The 23,921-nt window shown below is 36.0% G+C and overlaps 2 protein-coding genes across 5 annotated transcripts; both read left to right on the top strand.

The window, feature by feature from the left end:
• Nucleotides 1-3,491: 3,491 nt before the first annotated feature.
• On the top strand, nt 3,492-17,510 carry LOC147487358 (uncharacterized). Of its 4 annotated transcripts, none has more exons than XM_086570994.1 (7): nt 3,492-5,418; nt 5,998-8,871; nt 9,700-9,753; nt 11,003-11,350; nt 16,102-16,264; nt 16,702-16,845; nt 17,170-17,510. In XM_086570994.1, the coding sequence occupies exons 1-4, from the start codon at nt 5,014-5,016 to the stop codon at nt 11,264-11,266; spliced, it is 3,597 nt and encodes a 1,198-aa protein (XP_086427120.1). In that variant the 5' UTR covers nt 3,492-5,013; the 3' UTR covers nt 11,267-11,350; nt 16,102-16,264; nt 16,702-16,845; nt 17,170-17,510. The 4 variants fall into 4 exon arrangements, with proteins under 4 accessions (XP_086427120.1, XP_086427119.1, XP_086427118.1 ...); XM_086570993.1 differs by having other exon boundaries at nt 17,053-17,510; XM_086570995.1 differs by adding an exon at nt 5,826-5,884 and having other exon boundaries at nt 5,181-5,418; nt 16,702-17,510.
• Nucleotides 17,511-20,207: 2,697 nt separating this feature from the next.
• LOC147487357 (aquaporin TIP1-1-like) lies at nt 20,208-21,430 on the top strand. Its single transcript, XM_086571473.1, has 2 exons — nt 20,208-20,782; nt 20,872-21,430. Exons 1-2 carry the CDS (start codon nt 20,396-20,398, stop codon nt 21,244-21,246), a joined length of 762 nt encoding a protein of 253 aa, XP_086427599.1. The 5' UTR covers nt 20,208-20,395; the 3' UTR covers nt 21,247-21,430.
• The last annotated feature ends 2,491 nt before the right edge of the window (nt 21,431-23,921 follow it).

The following is a 23,921-nucleotide window of genomic DNA, read 5'->3' as shown; positions in this document are numbered from 1 at the left end:
GATAGTTGATGTATTTCTTGATCGGACTTCATCTCTTGTTAACCCCTTCGTGGAGCAAACCCGATTAAACAACCACTAACCAAATCCACCGATTTTGTTGCTTGGAAGTCGTCCGAACACAAGTCTCAAATCCCTCTTGTTGACCATACTCTTTGTAATAAGTATTTGCCTCATCAACACTTGTAAAAGTCATTCCTATATAAGGAGCAACTAATGTTTGCGTTGCCTTGAGCGGGGGCTTTAGTAGGGCGAAGACCCAACCACGCCTTCTTCGATATTGATTGATGTCTCGTCTCCATTTCTATAAATCGAAAAAATTAAAAATATAAATAACTTAAACAGTAAAAAATCCCAATGTACATAAACAGTGTAAATAACTGAAATATCAAAACTCTGACAGAGTTCAAAACTCTGACAGAGTTAACCAAATATGCTACTTCACCGAACTCGCCGAATTCAAAACTCGCGAGTTCACCGAATATCTAGTTCACCAACTCGTCGAGTTCACCGAACTCTGACAAAGTTCAAAACTCTAACAAAGTTCACCGAATATGTTAGTTCACCGAACTCTGACAGAGTTCAAAACTCTGATAGAGTTCACCGAACTCTAACAGAGTTCAAAACTCTGAAAGAGTTCAAAACTCTGATAGAGTTCACCGAACTCTGACAGAGTTCAAAACTCTGACAGAATACGGCATGAAGAATACGACAGAGTTCAAAACTCTGACAGAGTTCACCGAATATGCTACTTCACCGAACTCTGACAGAGTTCAAAACTCTGACAGAATACGGCATGAAGAATACGACAGAGTTCACCGAACTCTGAAAGAGTTCAAAACTCTGACAGAATACGACAGAGTTCAAAACTCTGACAGAGTGCACCGAATATGCTACTTCAACGAACTTTGACAGAGTTCAAAACTCTGAAAGAGTTCAAAACTCTGATAGAGTTCACCGAACTCTGACAGAGTTCAAAACTCTGACAGAATACGACATGAAGAATACGACAGAGTTCACCGAACTCTAAAAGAGTTCAAAACTCTAACAGAGTTCACCGAACTCTGACAGAATACGGCATGAAGAATACGACAGAGTTCACCGAACTCTGAAAGAGTTCAAAACTCTGACAGAGTTCACCGAACTCTGACAGAATACGATGAAGAATACGACAGAGTTCACCGAATATGCTACTTCGGTGAACTCTGTTAGTGAACTCTGACAGAGTTCACCGAATATGCTACTTCACCGAACTCTGACAGAGTTCAAAACTCTGATAAAGTTCACCGAACTCTGACAGAGTTCAAAACTCTGACAGAATACGGCATGAAGAATACGACAGAGTTCACCGAACTCTGAAAGAGTTCAAAACTCGACGTATCACGGCACGAAGTTTACCGAATATGCTACTTCAATGAACTCGATAATTCAAAACTCTAAAAGAGTTCAAAAGTTCACCGAACTCCGACAGAGTTCAAAACTCGACGTATCACGGCATGAAGAATACGACAGAGTTCACCGAACTCGAAAGAGTTCAAAACTTCGACGAGTTCAAAACTCGGACGAGAATCACGCAAGATAAAGAATACGACCGCAGTTCAAAACTTCGCCGAATCACGGCATGAAGAATACGACAGAGTTCACCGAACTCTGATAGAATACGACATGAAGAATACGACAGAGTTCACCGAACTCTGAAAGAGTTCAAAACTCTGACAGAATACGACATGAAGAATACGACAGAGTTCACCGAACTCTGACAGAGTTCACCAAACATGCTAGTTCACCGAACTCTGACAGAGTTCAAAACTCTGACAGAATACGGCATGAAGAATACGACAGAGTTTACCGAAATTGTCGCCGTCTTTAAACGAGGGTATTAATCATAACTATAATCATAGCAACCTAAATTAAATCAAAATTCAAGTTTTTATGGTATAATGACAATCCAAGTGTCAATTAAAACGTTCCAATAGGCAAGCACCATAACCAAAAGTGCACTATAGTTGAAGTGCCAAATGATACTGGCCGAGGAGAAGAAGAAACCAAATGAAGAAACCGAATTGCCAAATGATGAGAATAAGAAGCCGAGAGAGCCGTAGAGAGAGAGAACCCAATTTCGGGTTTATTTTTTTTAGATTTTTTTTTTTTTTCTTTTTTGAGAAGATGATGAGGAAAATACATTTTACCCTCATTGAGATCTTCGATCTTGAGGACGGATCCGACGGCTCTAGAGAAAGAGTGAGATAAGGGTGTCACTATAAGAGTGGCACCCTAGACAAACCGATATATATATATATATATATATATATATATATATATATATATATATATATATATATATATATATATATATATATATATAGGTTTGTAATCAAATTACGTCTCTGATTTCCTAGTGTGAGTGTGAGTAGAAGTGAGAGTCTAAAAGGACAGGCTTGTCTTTTCCACTTTGATTACCTCTTTGAGAAGTTTCTGTCCGTTTAAGGGGTTATTTGTTTTTTTTGGGTTAAGTTAACATGTGTTATAAGAGGGTCTTATAAGATGTCTTATAAAGTGGTTTGTTTTTCATTTTAAGTTCCTCTTATAAGCCCTTGTAAAAATAGAAAAAACAAATACATGACATCTTATAGATAGTTATTTGACAAATATAATCCTAATTTACATAACATTTAATTTGAATAGATTAATTTGAAACAAGTGTATAGTTTGATTTTCGATTTCAAATCAATTTTGATAATTAGAATATTGATTTTAGAAAACTACCTTAATTGGTGGTTGTGGTATTGGTCTTAATAGCATGGTGGTGGTGGTAGTGGAGATGATGATATTGATCTTAATAACACGGTTGTAGTGGTAGTAGTATAAGTGGTGGATGTCTTAATAGTACGGTAGTGGTGATAATCTTAATAGTACGGTGATAATAGTGGTGGTGGTGGTGGAGGTGATGATATTAGTCTTAATAACACAATAGTAGTGATGGTGGTGGTGGTGGTAGTAGTAGTAGTAATAGAAGTGATGGTGGTTTTAATAGCACGGTGGTGGTGGTGGTGGTGGTGATAGTCTTAATAGTGCAGTGATAGTGGTGGTGGAGGTGATGATGGTGGTGGTAGTGGTGGTGGTGGCTAGGGCAATAGAGTTATTTGGAGAGGAAGATAATGAAAATGGAAGAAAAGAAAAATGAGGCTAGGGGTATATGGTCGGGGTGTTTGAGTCATTTTTCAAGTTATAAAACTTATAGAATTGAAGTAGATCTAATTTTTAAGAGGCAAAAACAAATGACCCCTTATTGTTTTAAAAGATAAGAATTCCCTATGGAGGGAAAATTTCCCGGTCGGCGGTTTTTCCCCAATTTTCTGAGCAATCGGAAATCATAGAGAACATGGAAAGTGATACTCTACCAGTGAGCGAGGTGGTTCACCAAAAAGGAGTCACCTTTAACTACTGTCCTTGGGGATTCCTTGATGGGTCTCATGGAATAATGAACTTGCTGAGGTAGTAGTTGTTGAAGCCAATACTAATACGTGTACGCAAAAGCAACAGAAAAAATCATATGCAAACGCGGCGAGAATATCAAAACCGACCTTTGGAAGAGAGGTGGACAACCCTTTTGCCTTCTCCGGGACAGCAAGGTGAGTACCCCAGGCAGCCACCATTACTATTCAGGCGGCTGAGGTTGATAAGGGCTTAGAGTTGTGTAAACTAGCATTGGTTGGTAGATTGGATCTAACAAAAACCAATATGAAAGAGGTGAAAGAACTACCCCTCTTGGGAGAGGGTATATCATGTTTAGGTTTACTGATGACAACGATTATCGATCATCGAATTTGGGGTCAAGGAACATTCATGTTCAATGACCAAGTCCTTCGATGGACACCAAACTTCAACACAAACAAAGAGAACCATTCAAATGCTTTAGTTTGGATTAAATTCCCAGGTCTGAGTTTGGAATATTGGGAGATTAAAACCGAATACTGCGAAACGTACTCTTGGCTATTTTGCTAGCGTACTCGTAGATTTTTTTGCTATATATTCCTAATACATACATTAGTAGTTTAGTACAGATATGGTGCACCAACAATTAACTTCCCAAAAGTTATAACCATTAACATAATAAACTCATCTTACACAAAAATTGAAATAAGAAAACATAATTATATTGCTAATCAAACTAGAAAACACCTTAAAGTGCTTAAACAATGGACTGAATTATATCACACATTACTCAGTCGGATTCTGTTTCTACATCTACAAACGTTACATCCGGACCCCACCTCCATTTTTTGTTCTTTTGAATATGAACTTCAAGTTGACCACTCACCACTTCATGACCCTCCTCCACCATCCTAAGAACATCAACGCGGTGTCTCCATCCTGAGGCATACTTGAACGGTATAGGAACTCTAGCCCTACCAACAACTTTGTAACCATGTGACGTCCCAATAGGCTCAGAAGGGTTACTATACTGAATTATCTCTATATTCAAATATCGATATATACGCATCCATGGCGCTAACATAATACTACTACTCCAATAAAACCCAAACCCATGATGAGTATATTCTAACTCAAACGGTTCACTTGAATCAGCGCATGCAAGTACCCAATACCTATAATTACACGACGAGATTTCTTGTTTTGGTAACTTTTTAATAAAGTCATCAACACAATATACACGAACATCAACACTTACATCAAACTCTCCACTGAGATATTCGTTCTTGTCTACGATAATTTTCTTGTTTTTCCGTTTTGGGTAGGGACTCACTATTTTTTTTGCATAGTAACTATCTAAATCTTCATTGCTATCGTCTCTGCTTCTAAAACTATCCATCTTTCTAAAACCTTAAATTTGGCAAAACAAAGATTTGGATATATGTATATATATATCTAAAAGAGTTCTAATTCGGGTCGTATTCTACTTGCGTGCGAAGCCCAGCCCAGCCCAGCCCAAACTCTCACTACTCCTTCCCTCCTTCATTCTCACATTCTCCCTAATCTTTATCATCTTCTTCAATGGACTCCCTAAACACTCCTCCTTCTCTTCGAGTTCTAACACGCCCTCCTTCTTCTCCATCAATAACAACACTTCCACCTCATTTTTCAGAAGGTGTAGTAGTTATAGGCTTTATAGGAAAAAACGAAGAAGAAGTAACTCAATTAATGAACAGAGTCCTTGATGATAATGTGTTTGGGTCAGGGGAATTAGATAAAAGGTTTAGTATTGAGAAAGGAGACGGGGTGAAGGATTGGTTTAAGTTTAGGAAAATTTGTTATTTTTATGAAGAAGAAAAAGGTTTAGTCTTTTTACTATTTGTGCCTACGTGGAATTTGTGTATGGATGAGGACAAGGAGAAGTTGGATTTGGTTGTGGATGAATATGAGTTTGGGGATTTACAAGGCGTGCTTCTTATGTTCTCTGTAAGTTTTATTTAATTAATTATGTTCTTTAGTTTTTTATACATGGAATATAATTGGAAATGTTTGTCAATTTGGTTTTGATGCAATACATTGAAATAATATATGATGATTGAGAGAGTGAGAGTATGAATTAAACAGTTGAATCCTTCGCAATTAGAGGTCGTTGTTTGTTACTGCTTATATGTGGTTTTTTGTGGTGTATGATGAGATAGATAGATGCCTAGACGAAGTTATGCAAAGTTTATAGTTGAAGTATGAGGGTTTGGATATGTAGACTAGGCACTTTGGATTCCGGACAATTCATACGTGATTATTTATATTCTATAAAGTAGATAACGAGTCCTTGCTAATTACTTCAAAATTTTGGAGTAAATATTTTCTGAGATGAGATTCATTACTGGTGTCAGTATTGGCATTCTAAAAGGAAGGATTAATAGCTAAGGTCATCATGTGCACTAAGAAATAGGTACATTTATGGATTCTTAGTTTGGATAATTTATGTCTTTTGAGACTTGTAGGTGTTTTTTTTGCCCAACACAATGCTTATATTTAATCTAAAAATACATAGTTGCATTGCAGGTTTGCCATGTAATCATATTTCTTCAGGGGGGAAGTCACTTTGACACGCAAGTATTAAAAAAGTTTCGATTACTACAGGATGCAAAGAATGCTTTGGTTCCATTTGTCCAAGCCCAAATTAAACCATCACAGATCTCCAAGTCGTCGTCTTCTTCATCCTTGACACAACCACCTGTTGTACCAACCTCCTTTAAGAATCCTTCTCCTGGTAGACTTGGTGGTAATGGTGTCACAAGTCGCCATTCTTCAGCTATTTCACTGATGTCGGGTTCGGGTTCCCATTCATCATTGTTTCCAGGGCAGTGCACACCTGTTCTTCTTTTTGTTTTTCTTGACAACCTCTCTGAGACTACAAACTCTGGCTCCAACATAGAGGATTCTGCAGAAACTATATCAATGAACCAATCGTCTAATATAAGCGGCTTACCTAGGTCCAGTTTGCAAATAAAAGGGTCGAGCTCTGTTGTTATGTTATCCCGCCCGTTAAGTAAATCTGAAGGTGGTCTCAGGAAGAAACTACAGTCATCACTTGAAGCACAAATCCGTTTTCTGATTAAGAAGTGTCGCACACTAGCAGGTTCTGAGGGCAGTCATGCAGGCTCAAGAGGTGGGGGAAATGTAAGTTCAGCACCTTTGTTTTCACTTGAAGCTTCTAGGGCTGTTGCCTTGTTAGATCGTTCAGCCAACCAGAAAGGCCAGTCACTGGATTTTGCCGCTGGTCTTGTAGAAGAGGTTCTAAAGTCAAAGGCAACATCAGATGTTCTTTTACTTGAGAGCAATGTACAGGGTGCTAACAAAGATGATATTCAATATATTAAAGAGTTCATTTATAGACAGTCTGATACTTTAAGAGGGAGAGGTGGTATGGTGGGTAATGCAAATAGTGGCTCAGCTGCTGGTGGTGGTATGGTAGCTGTTGCTGCCGCTGCTGCTGCCGCTGCCTCTGCCTCAACCATTAAGCCAGTTTCGACTCCTGAACTTCCGAGTATGGAAAATTGGCTGTCCTGTAGTCATACTATTCTAGATGCATTGCTTTCTGCAAGACATGGGTATCTGGATAAAAGTGAAATTATTAAAAGGAGACCTCTTAGGCGAAACTCTGTAGCAACACAAGTTGAAAGAAGTGCTCTTGGGGGAATAGATCCTGTGGAAGCTGCTTTATGCTGGTTGGAAAGCAATAAGGGCCTGAATATGAAATTCTCGACCTCATGGTGTCTGAGAGCCCTCCCAGCTGCTAAGGAAGTTTATCTGAAAGAACTTCCTTCTTGTTACCCAACTTCCCTGCATGAGGCACAATTAGAGAAGGCTTTGCATGCTTTCCACACAATGGTTAAGGGCCCTGCTGTGCAAATTTTCAGAATGAAGTTGGAAGATGAGTGCACATCAATCTGGACATCTGGGAGGCAACTCTGTGATGCAGTTAGTTTGACAGGAAAACCTTGCATGCACCAGAGACACACTGTCGAGGGTGCTGAGGTCAGGCCACATTCAAGTGGATTTGTCTTTCTTCACGCTTGTGCATGTGGCCGTTCACGACGGCTTCGCGATGATCCTTTTGATTATGATACAGCAAATTGTACTTCCAACCATTTCCCAGATTGTGATGATCTCCTTCCATCACTCCAACTACCAAGAGTAAGCCATGCAGGACCTATTCAACCTTCCTCATGGAGTCTGATTCGAGTGGGGGCTGCAAAGTATTATCAGCCTTCTAAAGGTTTGCTTCAGAGTGGATTCTGCCCCACAGAGAAATATCTTTTTAAGTGGTCAATTTTTCTTGGGATAAGGAAAAGAAATAGTTTGGCAGAAGGTGGAGCCCAAAACGTATCTGTTATAAGGTCCAACATGGATTCCAAGGTTGAGTCAGTTACAAATGGAGAAATAAACAAAACTAGCTCGTCACAATTGTTTCAAGGTGAAGGAAGGAGTATAGGAGTGGACAACAAGAAAAAGAACTCGGAGAATGTTTCTTTAGATGATAAAAAAATCAGTTTTGGGAGGGGTCTTCCTCATTTTTCAATGAGAAGGCCATTTGCTGAGGTTGTCGCTGGATCAATCGCTACAGATACAGCATTTCCCCCTTTGCAGCACATTCCACATCCTGTGATGAATCCTGAAAAGGTTATGAAACCAAAATTTGTAAAAGATAAACGTGAGGAGCATGTTCCTGTAGTCAGTAACTGCCAAGAATCTAAAAAATGTGAAGAGACCTCTGCTCAAGATGGCTCACATGGGATCCGAGATAATAGATACTCTGAGGATGAACCAGTGTTACAAATAGGGAGCTACATCCCAGCGACTAAGAATACAGGTGAAAAGATGCAATCAAATCCTTCTTTGAAGCATGTGATAGTATATGTTGGTTTTGAGCATGAATGTTCTCATGGCCATCGCTTTTTACTAAATTCAGAACATTTAAATAAGTTAGGCTCCTTTTACTCGTTGCCTGAAGATTCCTGTATCCCTTTAGCGATGGAAACTCTAGAAAATAAAGTTTCAGATGCTTCCAACTTGATTAAGAGCGGTACTCATGAAAAACTTTATCCACATTCAAATGGAAGGATCACTCATACCCATAATATGAAGACGTCAAGTAGGTCAAAGCCTGGTACTAATCCCATCCAACATGGGGACAGAAGCCTCATGTTTCCTGGATCAGAAAATGGTCAAAATCAGTCCTTGGTCTCTAAATCTGCTGGTGACTTAAGAGAGGGCCTTCAATATGCTTCACTTGATGACGGTGGGTGTGCATTTTCCCTTTTGAATAGAAACTTACCTGTATACATGAATTGCCCACACTGCAAGAACTCTAAGAAGGACCAGGAAAAGATCAAGTTTGCAAATACAGTTTCACAGCTTCAAAGAATTTTTCTGGTACATATCCTTTTCTTCTACTTTACTTTATTTTCTTTGGGTTTTGTGGTGAACTGTACGTGGATTACTTTGTTGGTTTACTGATAACTGGAATATGATTGGGGGAAAAAGATGAAAAGAAAAAAAAGTGAATTACGACCCTGAAATTTGATTTTTCGTAGCTGATCTGTTTTTTTTTTATCAGTAAAATTCAATTTCATTCATTCAATTTTGAACCAATATACATACACATATTACAAATTACATAAGTGATCGTAGGTAGCAAGAAGCTATTAGATCCTACATATATACCCATACAACCTCAAAGTACAAGAGAGTCCCAATTGCAAATAAAATCATAGTAACTTGGAGACACACTTTGTCGCTGATCTGATACTCTTGAATTTGACATCCATTAATTCTATGATTATTGTTGGTGAGATTCAGTCAGTTTTTTCACCATCAGCTGTGCTTATTACATCTATTTTATGGTGGTCTGATGCTGGACAAATTTGGAAAGCATGCATTTGTACTAGTACCTCTTGAGCAATATTACTGCCATCTGATTAGGTTTACCTGTACTCCATTTGTGCATATCTCAAGTATCTTTGTCTCCTTTGGAAGTAATATTTCATTATGTTATAGCTTGGTTTTTAAAATGTCATTATTCCAGTTCCCTGTTCGCCATTGATACATTATCTGCATGACAGTACACTCAGAAATATTTGTTAAGATCAGAACTGCTTATAAATTCTTCTTTTCTTTCTTTTCTAGGAAATTTATATTCTACAACTTCCATTCCTTTGTTCTTTTAGTTTCTGAGGTGTAATTTTTGGACTATCTCTGCAGGTTACACCTCCTTTTCCAACTGTTATAGCAACATGCCCTATTGTACAATTTCAGGTATTCATATATTACTGTACAATTTTAAATATTGCTCCCGAGCCGATACTCTTGCCACTTGATTGTGTGATTTATGTAGTATGGTGAGAAAAAATGTTCAGTTAATGAGAAATAATTGGAAAGTAAAAACCAAAAGGTGAGGTGCCAAATAGCATCTATGTGACACAAGTTTCCGAATAGGTAGGCACCACTAGGTTCGTTTCTTATGTGCTTAACACCTCAACACAAGCAAAATGGGTGCAATAACCTTTACAAATTATAACAACGAAGAGTCTGATGTCTGAGTTTTTTCCAGATTTGAATACTTTCTAAGTTTGGGCAATAGCAGCTGTAGTAAGCAGCTCTAAAAGAGAATGTGATGATTGTTGTTGGTTGCACATGCACCACGTTTACTAACTGGTCTATATGCCACATTAGTTAGTCCAAATGGTTGGATGCTAGCTGTTATTGCATTTTTTGAAATGCTTACTGTTGTCTGGTTACTTAAGTGGGATATCTCATCCTACAAAGTGGATGTTATGATTATATATCCACTTTATATATATATATATATATATATATATATATAAACAACTCACTGGTTCAAAAAATAATAGGTTAATCCCTCATCAACAAGTGCAGATGGTCACCTATATATAAAGACGAATTACAACCACAGTATTGAACTTGGTTTGGATATCAATATAGTCATCCAGAAAGCCACAAGAAACAGGCTGAAAGAAAATCAGAGACACTTACTTTCAAGACAGCGAAAAACCAATTTTCGGCTAAGATAAACAAATAACTATAGTTTTCAGCTGTTTTCTCCCCACCTTTTTTTATTGAAATAAAAGAAAAGGAGAGGCGGAGAAGGTGGAAAGAAGAACTGAAGAGGACCTACCTAGAGCTCTGGTACGAAGTTAAAACTGTAGGGTAGGGTTTGTGAGAGAGAGGAGAGGAGAAGAGAAAAGAAAAGAGACACTTTGGGGAAAATGTTTGACAGCTTAAGCAACTAAGGTTGTGGGCCATATATTTATATCGTACTTAAATTAAGAGCATTCGTGATATAAGTTGGTCAGAATAATTGCAATACAAATACCAGGCTTTTACAAAAATTCAGAGGAACTAATAACTCTAAAAACATATTCGTGTAATTGCTTGCATATATTATAGATGTATGAAAATGTATGGTCCTGCTTATTTTTGGGGACGCCGACGTCCTGAAAGTGGTAGATTAATCTATTGTGATTCCAACCCATTCTGATTGTAGGAGTCATGCCTTCCTCCAACTGTTATGGACCGCGAACGACAATCACAGTTCAGCATTGGATGTCAAGTGATTTTACCACCAGATAGCTTCCTCTCACTTAGACTTCCATTCGTCTATGGAGTGCAGGATGATAAAAGTTCACATCCTCTTAAATCCCTTGAAGATCAACCAGAATTGACTGCCTGGATTATGAAAGGCACAACACTGCAGGTTATATCCAAGGAAAGCAGTCATTACGAGGAGCACAATAACTACAAAATTTGAAAAGCAAAGTTGCAGAAATATGATTTTTCCATATGGAGTGAATCGAGCTGTGCAGGCCATGCTGCCCCTTCTTTTCATCCTCAGGTAAAGATTTTAGCATGACATTTATCATTAAATTTGTGAATAACTTTTAAGGAAATCGTACTTGTTGTTAATTATGTCCATATACTATGTGAATTGTCTTCTATGAGTCCGTCTGTTTAATTTTGTTTTGCTAAACATAATTTTCGGCTTATGGCATAGATAGGAATGGAGAAATATAGCACGAATTCTGAAGAGCTTCAGAAAGGATATAAGAATTTGTTTTCATGGAAAAGTTAATAATTTCAGTGTTAGTTGATAGATCCTTGGTTGTTGTTCTGTTAGTTATTGTTGAATGTTTTCAGTCTGTCATTGTGACATGGTTAAGATAGCTAGCCATTGCAATTGATGGCTGATTTTCTTAGAGATGATCTCCCCACTAAGAAGATCTTTCACACACAATAATCTGCTCATTTGAATTTGTCTAACCTTATCGATAATTGATGCAAAAATGAAAATTGTGGACTGTAAATGTCACACCCCGATTTTTCGTAGAATCTGAATCGATAACAAATAGATATTTACTCTATTTCCATGTCATCCAAATCTTACAAATCCCGAGGCGTGAACCGAGATCATACCTTTCTGATATACATGCATTTAATTACAGCAAAAAAACAAATATTGGAATAAGAATACTTGCATAAATCCAAAATGAATAACCTCCAAATTACAATCATCCTGATATGTCGAGGAACGTCAAACCGAAATAAAGATAAACGAGACCGTCTTAACTTATTAACTCAAAATCCAACATACAATCAAAAATGTAGAATCTCTAAAGAAAAACACCTCCTAAGCAAAGCCAGCTACTCCAACTGTAGCTCCACGGTTTTCCAACTCAAACAGCTGCTACTGTTGCGGTTCCTGTGAAGGGTCTAGGTTCCATAAGGAACATACCCCCGAATGCAAAGCAAACTGGGGTCAGCATTAAAAATGCTGGTGTGAGTGCCCTAAATGCAATGCTTATGATAGTTCATAACAATACACATTATCACCATGAAGTTACGTATACCACGTCTACATCATTCGGCTACGTTAGAGACATCAATCCCTTGTCACCAACTGACAAGAGAAACTTAGTTTCTCTTAACGTGCAATCCATGTAGCACATACCAATATAATATATAAAATTTAATATAACATTGTAACCAACTATCTAAATAATAACTTTAAGAAATATATAGTACCTTAGCGCCTAACAGTCTAGAGTGGGCTTCATCCCTGCAATAAGGATTAGGTAGCCCACCTTCCTACAAAACAGAGTTAATTCAATGATAACAATAAAATATAAAAATAATGCCTCAAGTATTATATAAATTATTAATACACTTTTTAATTAAGACCCCCTCACCCTATGATTTATTAAATTATCTTAAACATCTTTTATATTTCCTAAAGGACCATTTCCCATTTCTGCACTTTGAACACGTGAAATACCAATATCATATAAATTCACATAACCAAGGTTTACGTCACATCTCTTAGTGAGGCAAATGACATTTAGTTCTTCCCCTAAAAGATAGAACCTTGCCATAAATTTTAATCCCGCATTTACGTCACATCTCACAAAAATGGAATGCGTCATAAAATATCATATGAATCCACATATCTAAGGTTTACGTCACATCTCTTAGTGAGACAAAAGGCATTTAGTTCTTCCCCTAAAAGATGGAACTTTTAATTCCGTATTTACGTCACATCTCATAATGATGGAATGCGTCATAAAACATATCAAAACCCGTATTTACGTCACATCTAACAATGATGGAATGCGTTAAAACATCAAATATATCCAACCCGCATTCACATCACATCTCCTAGAGATGGAATGCGTAATCATCATATCATGAGTATGAGAAATGTCCATCTTATTCTAATATTGCCATAATTTTTCTAATGATTTCACATCCATATAGTATATATGTTATACAAAACAAAATAAATTTCCACGATCAACAATACTTTCCAAGCAATATTTCTTATAACACACTCCCAAAAGCGACAGTTTGCACAAGCTCAATCAATTACCATGTTTATATTCAAATAAACCAAGGTTACACTTTTTATGTAAATATACTAATTTCAGGCAGTAGCAAATCATGCACAATGATCATAAACAACAATTCATTCAATAGATTAACCATTTTTCATTCATTCACAACTTTATCCAAAATCAATAGTCTCATATTTCAATGCCTCGACTGACATCCCACCGTCGGATTGCCTTGCAATATTAATGGGTATGACTACTGTGTGTTTTAAATATGCAGATCAAATTTGAGGAAGATCCAATATGTGGTCATTCTTCATCTATGCCTAAACTTATGACTGCGTAGTGCAATTTTCTGGCGTAGTATATACTACGACCAGTCATGCTTATGCGTGCCTCGACAGAAACTCCACCGTTGATCTGTCTAAAATTTATATATGTTAGAGTTCAATGTATCAGGTAACTAAGGATTAAATTTGAGAAACATCCGAGTACGAGAAGGTCTCCATCTGAACAGAATTAAAAGACTGCGCAGACAAGTTTTGTGGAATGATGTTTACTGTTAACTGTTCATCTTCTTCACAAAATTCTATACAATTCATTAATGGCTTTATACTCCCAATATACAATCCATATGATCACACATAACAAACAACATATCCTATTTCTATGGAAACAAAAAAAAGAAAGAAATATAACTCACCTTATTAAATCTACAAGATGTAAACAACTATGAATATCAATAGTGCGGTGAGCCCAATACTTTGCATTCCCCTTTTCTCTTTTCTTCTTCTCTTTTATTTTCTTCTTCATTTTTTTCAGTAGGGTTTTTCTTTTGTTTTGAAAACGTGGGAGAGAAAGAAAAAGTTAGCTATGTGAGTTATCCTTGATAACTATCCCACGTTTCTCTCCTAGTTTTGCTAAACCAAAATTTCTATTTTCTATATTTTCGAAATTTCCAAAAATTATATCAATAAATAATAATACCACAATTAATTAGATAAATAAAAACGGGGTTTTACAGTAAAATTATCAGCTGATTTTTTGTGTGGAAGTTCTCCAAGGTTAGGAGATCATATCCACGAAATAAGTCACCCATAAATTCATTGTGTGCAGGGATGGATCTAGATAGGAACCAATAGGGGAGCTGCCCGCTCTTATCTGCTGAAACTTGTGTGGGTAGGTATGTCAAGGACTTTGAGAATGCCAGTGAAGTAGAATTTGACCCCCTGCACATCTTACATAATAATCCAAGGCTGAGCGTTTGGTTCAGTCAACCTTTTAAACAGGAGATAATGAATTTGATACTTACCTCTTTAAGCCTGCTCAAGTATCTTTGGTTTGTGTGAGCTTGTTTTGACTTCCAGAAAAGTACAGAAAATACGGGGATGCTTCACTTTGCTCTAAATCCAGGCATCTGTTAGATTAACTTTCATTTATCAACTATTAGAACCAATTTTTATTAGCTATTGAAACTAAAGGCGTTTAGTATATTCAATAAATTATGAAGATGCTGGGTAAAGTTTATTGGCATCGTAGACTGGGTGTTGTGTGTTCCCCCCTGAACACAAATGTTGGTTCCGCCATTTTTGGGCTGGGGATCCATTTGGGATGTTTGACTCAAAGTCGGACTCTGACTCACATACTATGTTCAACAAAAGATTTTTTTTTTTTTTTTTTTTTTTTTTTTTTTTTTCGCCAATGGCTTCAGCAAAAGAAAACATGTTCTTTGGGAGAGACTAATGCTTCACCAACCGAGTCACATATCTCTACATAACGATCTCCCACAAAATGGTTACAAGATATAACTTATACAAATCTTTCCATTTTGAAATGTGATACATTTGAGATGTAGCGTATCTGATTTGTTAAACCTCCAGAAGCATCTCTGACTCTGCATTAGATTTCAATTAACTGTAGAATATATGACAAGGATCAAATAACTTTATTGAATCATCCAGAAAGCTCCAAATCCTGAATTTGTGTTCAAGCAAAGGATACTCAACGCCTAAATATGCTCAATTTCCTAAAGCAATTAAAATTAGTAAATGAAAGAAAACTGATCCAAAAATGTTTAAGTGGAAACTTGACTTGGAAAACACCTTATTGCTTAAAATGTCTGATGTAATTGCAAGACAACCAGTCCCTTGGAATATTTTAGACATCATTTTCATATATTATTTGTACATTCAGTCCATCACCATGAGACCGCTGTTTACTGTTCCTGTGAGCCATCAGGAGTTGACTATACTTATCAAATGGGGTTTTTAGAGATAATATTGTCAGGGTTACATAGCTTCATTACTAGATAAGAATTTCTGAATATTTGGTTTCGTGTCGTGTTGAAGTTCGAGGCAGATCCTCCAGTCCATCTTAAAATTTGCAGCAATAATATTGGAATGTTATTATTGCATTACAAGATGTAGCTTTCTTATCTGTTGGAATGTGCATTTCCTCCATTGAAACTGTTATTTGTGCTCTCGCATTAGCCTTTGCTATCACTTCCTTTTATGTGACTTCCTTATGCTCGTGGAAGAGTTTTGAAAAGAAAGTCTTTCATTGAACTGATATCTTGTACTGCCTGTACTGTGAGCCTTGCCTTTTATCTTTTTGTACAAGTAGAGCTTCCTTGTTGCTGTTGAATACCTTTTGTATGCACTGAACGTGATCTGCATTGAGTTGTTTTGTTCCCATCGCTACTTTGCATCTTTTCTGTATTAGGTACTGATTTATATTTTGTAAAATTATTCCTGTTACTCAGCATGCAGCAATTTGAGCATATGGGAGAGGCAAAAAGTGTTTTGGAGTGGAAGGGCAAATCAATATACAAAACCTGTCAGTAAGTCCGGTGCAATTCAGTTCAGCACAACTATGGATCAAAAGTGGTCCGAACTAAGACTAATGCTATACAGGCCGGATGGGTGGTAAGAACATAAACTCTCTTTACGAAATTACTTTCTTTATTCTACTTTGTTTTATTCTCTGGAAATACAAAGCAAGTTTGTAGACATGTTGACAGGATAATTTATATTGTTTAGCAATTTTTCTTTACTTGGTGGGGTTGTATAATTTTTCATTATCTTCTATATATGATTAACTTGTTAGTCTAGATATTAAAAGTTTTGGATTTAACCGGTACGTAGTAAATTTTCTATTATTCTTTATTCTCTTAGCAGTTAATTCATGAATTTCCTTTTTGTTTTTGTTTTTTTAAAACACATATCTAATGATTTGTTTAATGATTCTTGCACTCGATTATTTACCTATTGGCAAGTAAGTTAAGATGTCTTAGTATTAAGTCCTAATCAGATTTGGTTATTATTTTGCAAAGCTTATTTATGTGATGGTTAATTTTGGACAGCAAAGTGGACCTAACAGAGGTTCCTACAACCTTTGTTACCCTGGTTTTGTGCAAACTGATAGTTCCCCGCCCCATGGTGAAATTCTTGAACTGATTTCCTAGTACGATGGAGATCAACATCAAAAGAAACCTGCTATTTTTCTAGTAAGTGAATTTGTGCCATTTTTATCGTAGAAGAGCATCACAAAAGTGCATTACCGATGACTCAATTCATTCCATGGAATTGCACCCTTTGGGTTCCCATATATGTCTTTTTGGTTTTAATCCAATGTTGTAAAGGAAATTACTAAGGTTTAGTGTTGTCATTCTATATGGCTACTTACGTAGCTGTTAGTTGTTTTGTTATGTTAGGATCCGAGTACCAAAGATTGGTGGTTAATTAACGCTGGGCTGTATATATGGGTTATGGTTATTGGCCAAGGGAGTTACTACCTAGTTTTCAAGGTGTTTTTCTCGTTGCCTGGGCAGGCACAGTAAAGGCTGGAGAAAATGAAACAAGTCCACGAATGGGGAGTGGGCATTTTGATGGTAACTTTAAGCATACTAGTTACATTGAAGAACTTCAAAGGTTTCTTTGACGAAAGAGATAGTAAGAACATGGTCGCTAACACTTATTGCCGTTTTTTTTGGTAAAAGTATGTATATTGGATTGTTAGAGATACTCAAATTGGTAGCTATTTGTTGTTTGCTTTTCTTAACTGATCGGATGATTAATGTAGAAATGATGAGATGATGCAATCCTGTTGCTCATGAAGAATGATGATAGAAAATAAAAAAGTGTAATCTTGAGATGCACTTCTTCATCTTCATCTGTAACATTTTCAGATTCATGATAACCCAGAGACGATATAAAGCCCAATGTTCGTATCCATGAAAGCATGAACTGAAATGGCAACGTTTTAACCCCAGGAACAAATGCCACGAGCTAACTCAATATCTCAATAAAGAAAGTTAGCCATTTCCCGACTTTTGTCTGTCTTACCTTCCTGTTAGGTGGCAGAAAGCAATAGGGATGGTATAATTAACTTGCGCCATAACTGAGTAGGTACATTCTTGACGCAGCTCACCTAGCTTCTTACAACGAAAGAGGAAAAAGCTTTATTAGTCTAAATGTAGTTGGCCCCTTATCAAATTCAAAAGCAGGAAACACAATGGAGTTACAAACAAGGTCCACAACGTGCAGTACATGTGAATGTTCAAGTAAGAGACAGTCCCAAAGATTTTCTATTCCTAATCTTTTGTTGTTCTATTTTTGTTCTTATTCTCATCATTTAAGGAAGAAATGTTGGTCACACACTTGACCTTATCTAAATTTCTCGATTAGGACTGGAACTACGAACTTATATGTTGCAGCTGAGATGAAATGGTGAATGGTTGACACTTGAAAGGAATGTGTAGTGAAAAATAAAGTTGCCAAATGTAGAGAGGGTTCTTAACTGAGATCAGGAAAATAATTTTTCAATGTAGCGAAAATGATGAGTACCTGACATGATATTTGGCCTGGATTAGGATCCATTAAGTTTTTCAAGAAATTGGGACGTCCCATTTTCGAGTGGAAACACCCTCAAAACCATTTTTTTTTTAATCACTCTCAAGGACAATTTTTGGGTGAAAATAACTCTAAAAACTAATTTTCGAGTAAAATAACCCGTAAAGACAAATTGCCCGAATTTGAAATAAGTATTTTCTGATTTTACATTTTCTGTCATTTTGTTATGAACAATGAGTGTTCATACCTTATGTTGATATATGAACAATGATTGTTCATTCCCAAATTGGTGAACGTACCTAATATAATATATTAATACATGAACAATGATTGTTCATACTCTAATATGTGTTTTTATTGATCATACATATGGATTATGTTGAGGTATGAACATTGATTGTTCATACCCCATATAGGTATGAACATTGATTATTTATACCTCAAATAGATATGAACAATGTAAATAGGTATGAACAATAATCATTGTTCATACCTCAACATGAGTTATGAATATAATGATTGTTCATACTCCAATATGTGTTTTTACTGATCATACATTATGTTGATGTATGAACAGTGATTGTTCATACTCCAATATGTGTTCTTATTGATCATGCATTATGTTGAGGTATGAACAATGATTGTTTATATAAACAATGAGTGCTCATACCCCAAATAAATATAAACAATGAGTGTTCATAACTCATGTTAATGTATGAGCAATTCAAATAGGTATGAACAATAAAGTATGAACAATGATTGTTCATACTCCAATAAGTATTCTTATTGATCATACATTATGTTGAGGTATGAACAGTGATTGTTTATGCTCCAAATAGGTATGAATAATGATTGTTTATACGAACAGTGAATGAATAATGATTATTCATATTATTATTCATATGAACGGTGAATGAACAATCATTATTCATACTATATACACATGGTTGTTCGGTTAGGCCAGACCGTTTATTATTTCACATCAGGAATATATTTGATTTTTCATCTATTTGAGCTGTTTTTAATTTCGCATCAAAAGTATATTTGACTTTATATTTATCGGGTTTTTGTGAGTAATTAAAAAAAAATGGTTTTGAGAATTACTTTTTTCCCGATCTGTCCTAGTGAGTCCATTTCCTGTAAAAAAAATTTGGGTAAAGATAAGTACTCGTCCTTATCTACGTCCACTGAGCAGTCCAGCTACAAAACAATAATGCAGTGCGGTCGTGCCTTCTTTAATTTGTTCCATTCTGTCAATTTTTTTGTGTGTAATTATTATCTTTTTTCTTTTAACATTGCTTTGATGTATCTATGTTAAATTCGAAAATGAACAGTGCTGTTTTGCGACATGCAACATCTCCCATCTGACCTTGGTGTAAAGCTAAATTTCTAATGTGAGTTGGGCCTTGTGTCGAGGAGTACATGGAACCGAACACATTTGACCATCATTCACAGCATAATTAAATTGGCCACGGATTTAAACCCTACATGTAGTAGTTGCATCTTCTTTTTCTTCTTCTTTTGGTACCAAAATTGCTATTACTTATTAAGATCATAAAAAAAAAAATATTGATTACTTCCAACTTTTCAGGCATGGCGTTTTCCTAGAAAAAGAAACAAATAAAAAGCTGGTTCTTAGCAAAGTCAGTACTCATCAGTACCAGAAAGCATCAGAATGTAATGAAGTTTAATTATTTGTCATCAAAACGCTATCATTCCATTAGAATTATTTTACATGATTACATGTAAAATGATTAAAATAGCATTAGAATGATTACAGACCTAGAGCTTATTAGTTCATATTCCAATCTAAATATTCAAACGATAGTATTACAATGTTCAAACAATTATAACGTTCATATTCCAATTTTATGTTTCCAAAGTACTGTATTATTCGATATAGAGTCCCAACAAAGCTGTCACATCTAAGCGTACAAATATTACGTGTTCCCAACAAGAAAACGACACGTGTCATCCCTACAGCATTTTGGAGGTGGTAGCATTATTGAACCTTAGCACAAATGAAAATTACAGCCATGGTTCACGTTTCTTTAATTAATTTTTCCTACAATCATTATAACCGGTAAACGGGCACACTCACATAATAATTCTTCCACTATATAAACACATACAGAGATGTGAAGATGAGACTTGAAACGGATATATAGTGAGTGAGCTCAATAGATCAAATATAATCAATCAACCATGCCGATTAACCAAATCGCAGTAGGTAGGTACCAAGACGAGGTAACTCACCCAGGTGCGTTGAAGGCAGCTTTAGCTGAGTTCATATCCACACTCATTTTTGTCTTTGCTGGACAAGGTTCTGGCATGGCTTATAGTAAGCTCACAGATGGCGGAGCTTCTACTATTGATAGCCTTATCGCAGCCTCTTTAGCTCATGGTTTCGCTCTTTTTGTTGCTGTTTCTGTTGGGGCTAACATCTCTGGTGGACATGTTAACCCTGCGGTCACCTTCGGCGCTTTCCTAGGCGGTAACATTTCCTTACTCCGAGGAATACTTTACTGGATTGCTCAGTTACTTGGCTCAGTTGTTGCTTGCTTGCTCCTAAAATTTGCCACTCATGGAATGGTAAGTTAGTTATGAATTTAGTTAATAGACAGTTATGACTTATCACTTATGAGAGTGTTGTTTACATACTCTTGGTTGTATTTTTGTAGACTACATCTGGTTTTGCTTTGTCATCTGGAGTGACGGTTTGGAACGGGTTTGTGTTCGAGATCGTGATGACATTTGGACTTGTTTACACCGTTTACGCTACAGCCCTTGATCCTAAGAACGGTAGTTTGGGAACGATTGCACCGCTCGCAATCGGGCTCATCGTAGCCGCTAATATTCTAGTTGGTGGGGCATTTTCAGGTGCATCAATGAACCCGGCAGTTGCATTTGGACCTGCTGTTGTCAGTTGGAGCTGGGAAAGCCATTGGGTTTACTGGGCTGGTCCTTTGATTGGTGGTGGGCTTGCTGGTATTGTTTATGAGCTCTTCTTCATTAGTGGTAATACTCATGAGCAATTGCCCACCACAGACTACTAAGGTCAAGTGTCGACGGATCATGTATGGAACATGGAGTGGTTTCATTTTGCTTCTTGTATTTATTTTTAATTTTGAGGTTTATGTTGCGTACTTGTGGAGGATCATGATCATGTTCGTTGTTTGGAAAGAATGAATGATGTCCATTGTATTGCTTTGTTTCATAATCATGAGTTTGGACGAAGCACTGTGCGGTCTCCTCTCCTAATTTCTGATTACTGTTGCTAAGAAAGCTAGTGTCCGTATCCACCATAATAATTAATCTTCTGTCGTCCCTGAAATCCCTTCGGACTATGTTAGGTTTGGAGCAACTGTGGCCTGTTCTTGTCTATTGGTTTAAGAATATATAGAGAGAATCTTATAGTTTAATAACGAGAACACTAACGTATGTAATGACTCGTATGGGGATAATCACAATCCTTAGCTAGCTCAATTCCAAATGCAATTAGCTAAATTATGAACTAGAAGTCTATAGTTCGACTAGAAGTTCAAATTATCGAATAAAAAAAAAACTAGAAGTTTAGAACATTATAGTATGGGCATATATATCACCAGTGGGCCTATGGTGTATACTCAAAATGAATACGTCTTAATGGTCCTTTTTTTTTTGAGGTAGTCGTCTTAATGGTCTTATTCTTTTCCTTTTTTTGATAAACTCAAAATGAATATGTGATTAAGATTTAAGAATACCACACTAAGATTTTTAATTTGAGGGAGTTTACTATACTTTCAAGTCTATGGCTAACGTAACTATACTTTCAAGTCTAACAATAAGAATCGTGTTTAATGGACAAATGTTGGAGATACAAATGACACTAATTTTATTAAGTCGCAAATTATAACACACAATTAACACTCACAAGAGGCTAACATAGAAACTCATGTCTAACAAACACTTGGTTAGACACCTCACTTCACTTCTCTTGGTTACACAAGCAAATGCTAAGATAGCTATTTACTCATGTAACATTCTAGAGAATTGTACAAACACCACTTATTAATTCTCTAGAATTATTCTAGCATTTTTCTAGACAATTCTTTCATTCTCTAGATTACTCTAAAGGGCCGTTTGGCAACTATTATTAGTAGAAAATAATTATGTTTTTAAAATCAATTCTAACGTAACTATTTTTGAGATAATTTTTTATGGAATAAATGATATCAAACAATCAAATACAAATGAACTAAACCAAAAATGGAAACAGAAATTGTCAAAAACCAAAAAGAATTAAAATATGGTAACTCGTTTATAGAGAAAAACTCTATAAATTTTGTTTTTTTATTTTTTAAATTATTTTTTTTAATATTTTAATAAATTATCTTATTTTGAGAATGAAATAATGGTTTCTAAAAAATTTTACCAAACAATTTTTTTAAGCCTAAAAACAATTATAGAGCTCATAATAGATTATATGTCATAAAATGAATTATTATAATCGTTGTCAAACGTCCCTGAAAGTCAAACTAAAACTAATTATAACACAAGCTTCTAGCAAAATTCTAAACCCCAAGCTTTAAATAGCTTCTAGCAGACTAGCACCTTCTTTGTGTTGACTGTCCTAATTAAACTTTAATTCTATTTTATAGATTTTTATTTTGGTAAAGATGGTCTTAATTCTATTTTACAGATAGGTCATGCCAAATCTTACTTATTTATCGGTAATACTTAACTCTAAACATTTGGCGCACAACTCTCAGAAATGACCTAATCTCTAAGATCACAAATGACTCCCATATTTGAAAGGTAAAATGTCATTGGTAGTAATTAGGAGTATGATTTGGGCAAACACGTACTCATTTAATCATGTTAAGTATCCTCTTACTCATTTAGTCCTTACAGGGAGTTACTGGGTTACAAGCTTACAAACACGAAAACAAAACTGTATATCCAATTATACAAGTACAAAACGAAAGTAAATCTGAAACATAATATCAATTGCCAAGTCTTTATTTTACCTAAAACCGTGTTTGTTTTTTTGTTAGGGTTCTTATCAATTCGAATAAAGTTTCTTATCTACAAATTCTCCACAGTGAATTAGTGTACATAATATTGTTCTTTAACTTCTTTGTTTATTGTTTCCTTGACTCTTGTCTCTTGTCCGGTTTTCTCTAGAATTTAAATATCATGTTAACAGTATTTCAAATTCTCATCCTATAAATGCTAACCACGTTTTCATTTTTTTTCATCACAAATCAAGGCTAATTTCAATGTAACACTATGAAAAGTGATTAAAAGAGGGGACCAGCAGTCCAGCATGAACCTTTTTTTTTTCACCTTGGCGGTATTGATCAATCACATCACCGACCAACATTATTTCGTTCTATTTTCAAGGCCAAATTGCTTACTGCCCTTCTACGTTGCAAGTCTCCAAATATCTGAGAGATAAAAGGGATTATTTAGTTCCTAGAGCTAATGGTTGAGAGTATACATGAGATGATACCCTTAGAAATTTAGAACCCGGCCTAATGTATACATATCGTCACAATTTGTAAAGAAATAAGTTATATGGTCTGTGTTTTTTTTTCCTTTTGACTTTTAACACTCTTGGCTTTTATTTGCCTTGATGAAAAGTCACTGGTCGTAGTGTTTCAAACAAAAGTACGCATGCTTTTAATAATTCTATCAATGACTTAGGATACGTAGGTTTTAGAGGTGTAGAGTTTAGATGGTCTAGCAA

This window comes from Coptis chinensis, chromosome 7 (genome assembly GCF_015680905.1).
Source record: "Coptis chinensis isolate HL-2020 chromosome 7, ASM1568090v1, whole genome shotgun sequence".
Classification (NCBI taxonomy): domain Eukaryota; kingdom Viridiplantae; phylum Streptophyta; class Magnoliopsida; order Ranunculales; family Ranunculaceae; genus Coptis; species Coptis chinensis.
The sequence above is the reverse complement of the archived record's forward strand: the minus strand, read 5'-3'. Positions and strand labels throughout refer to the sequence as shown.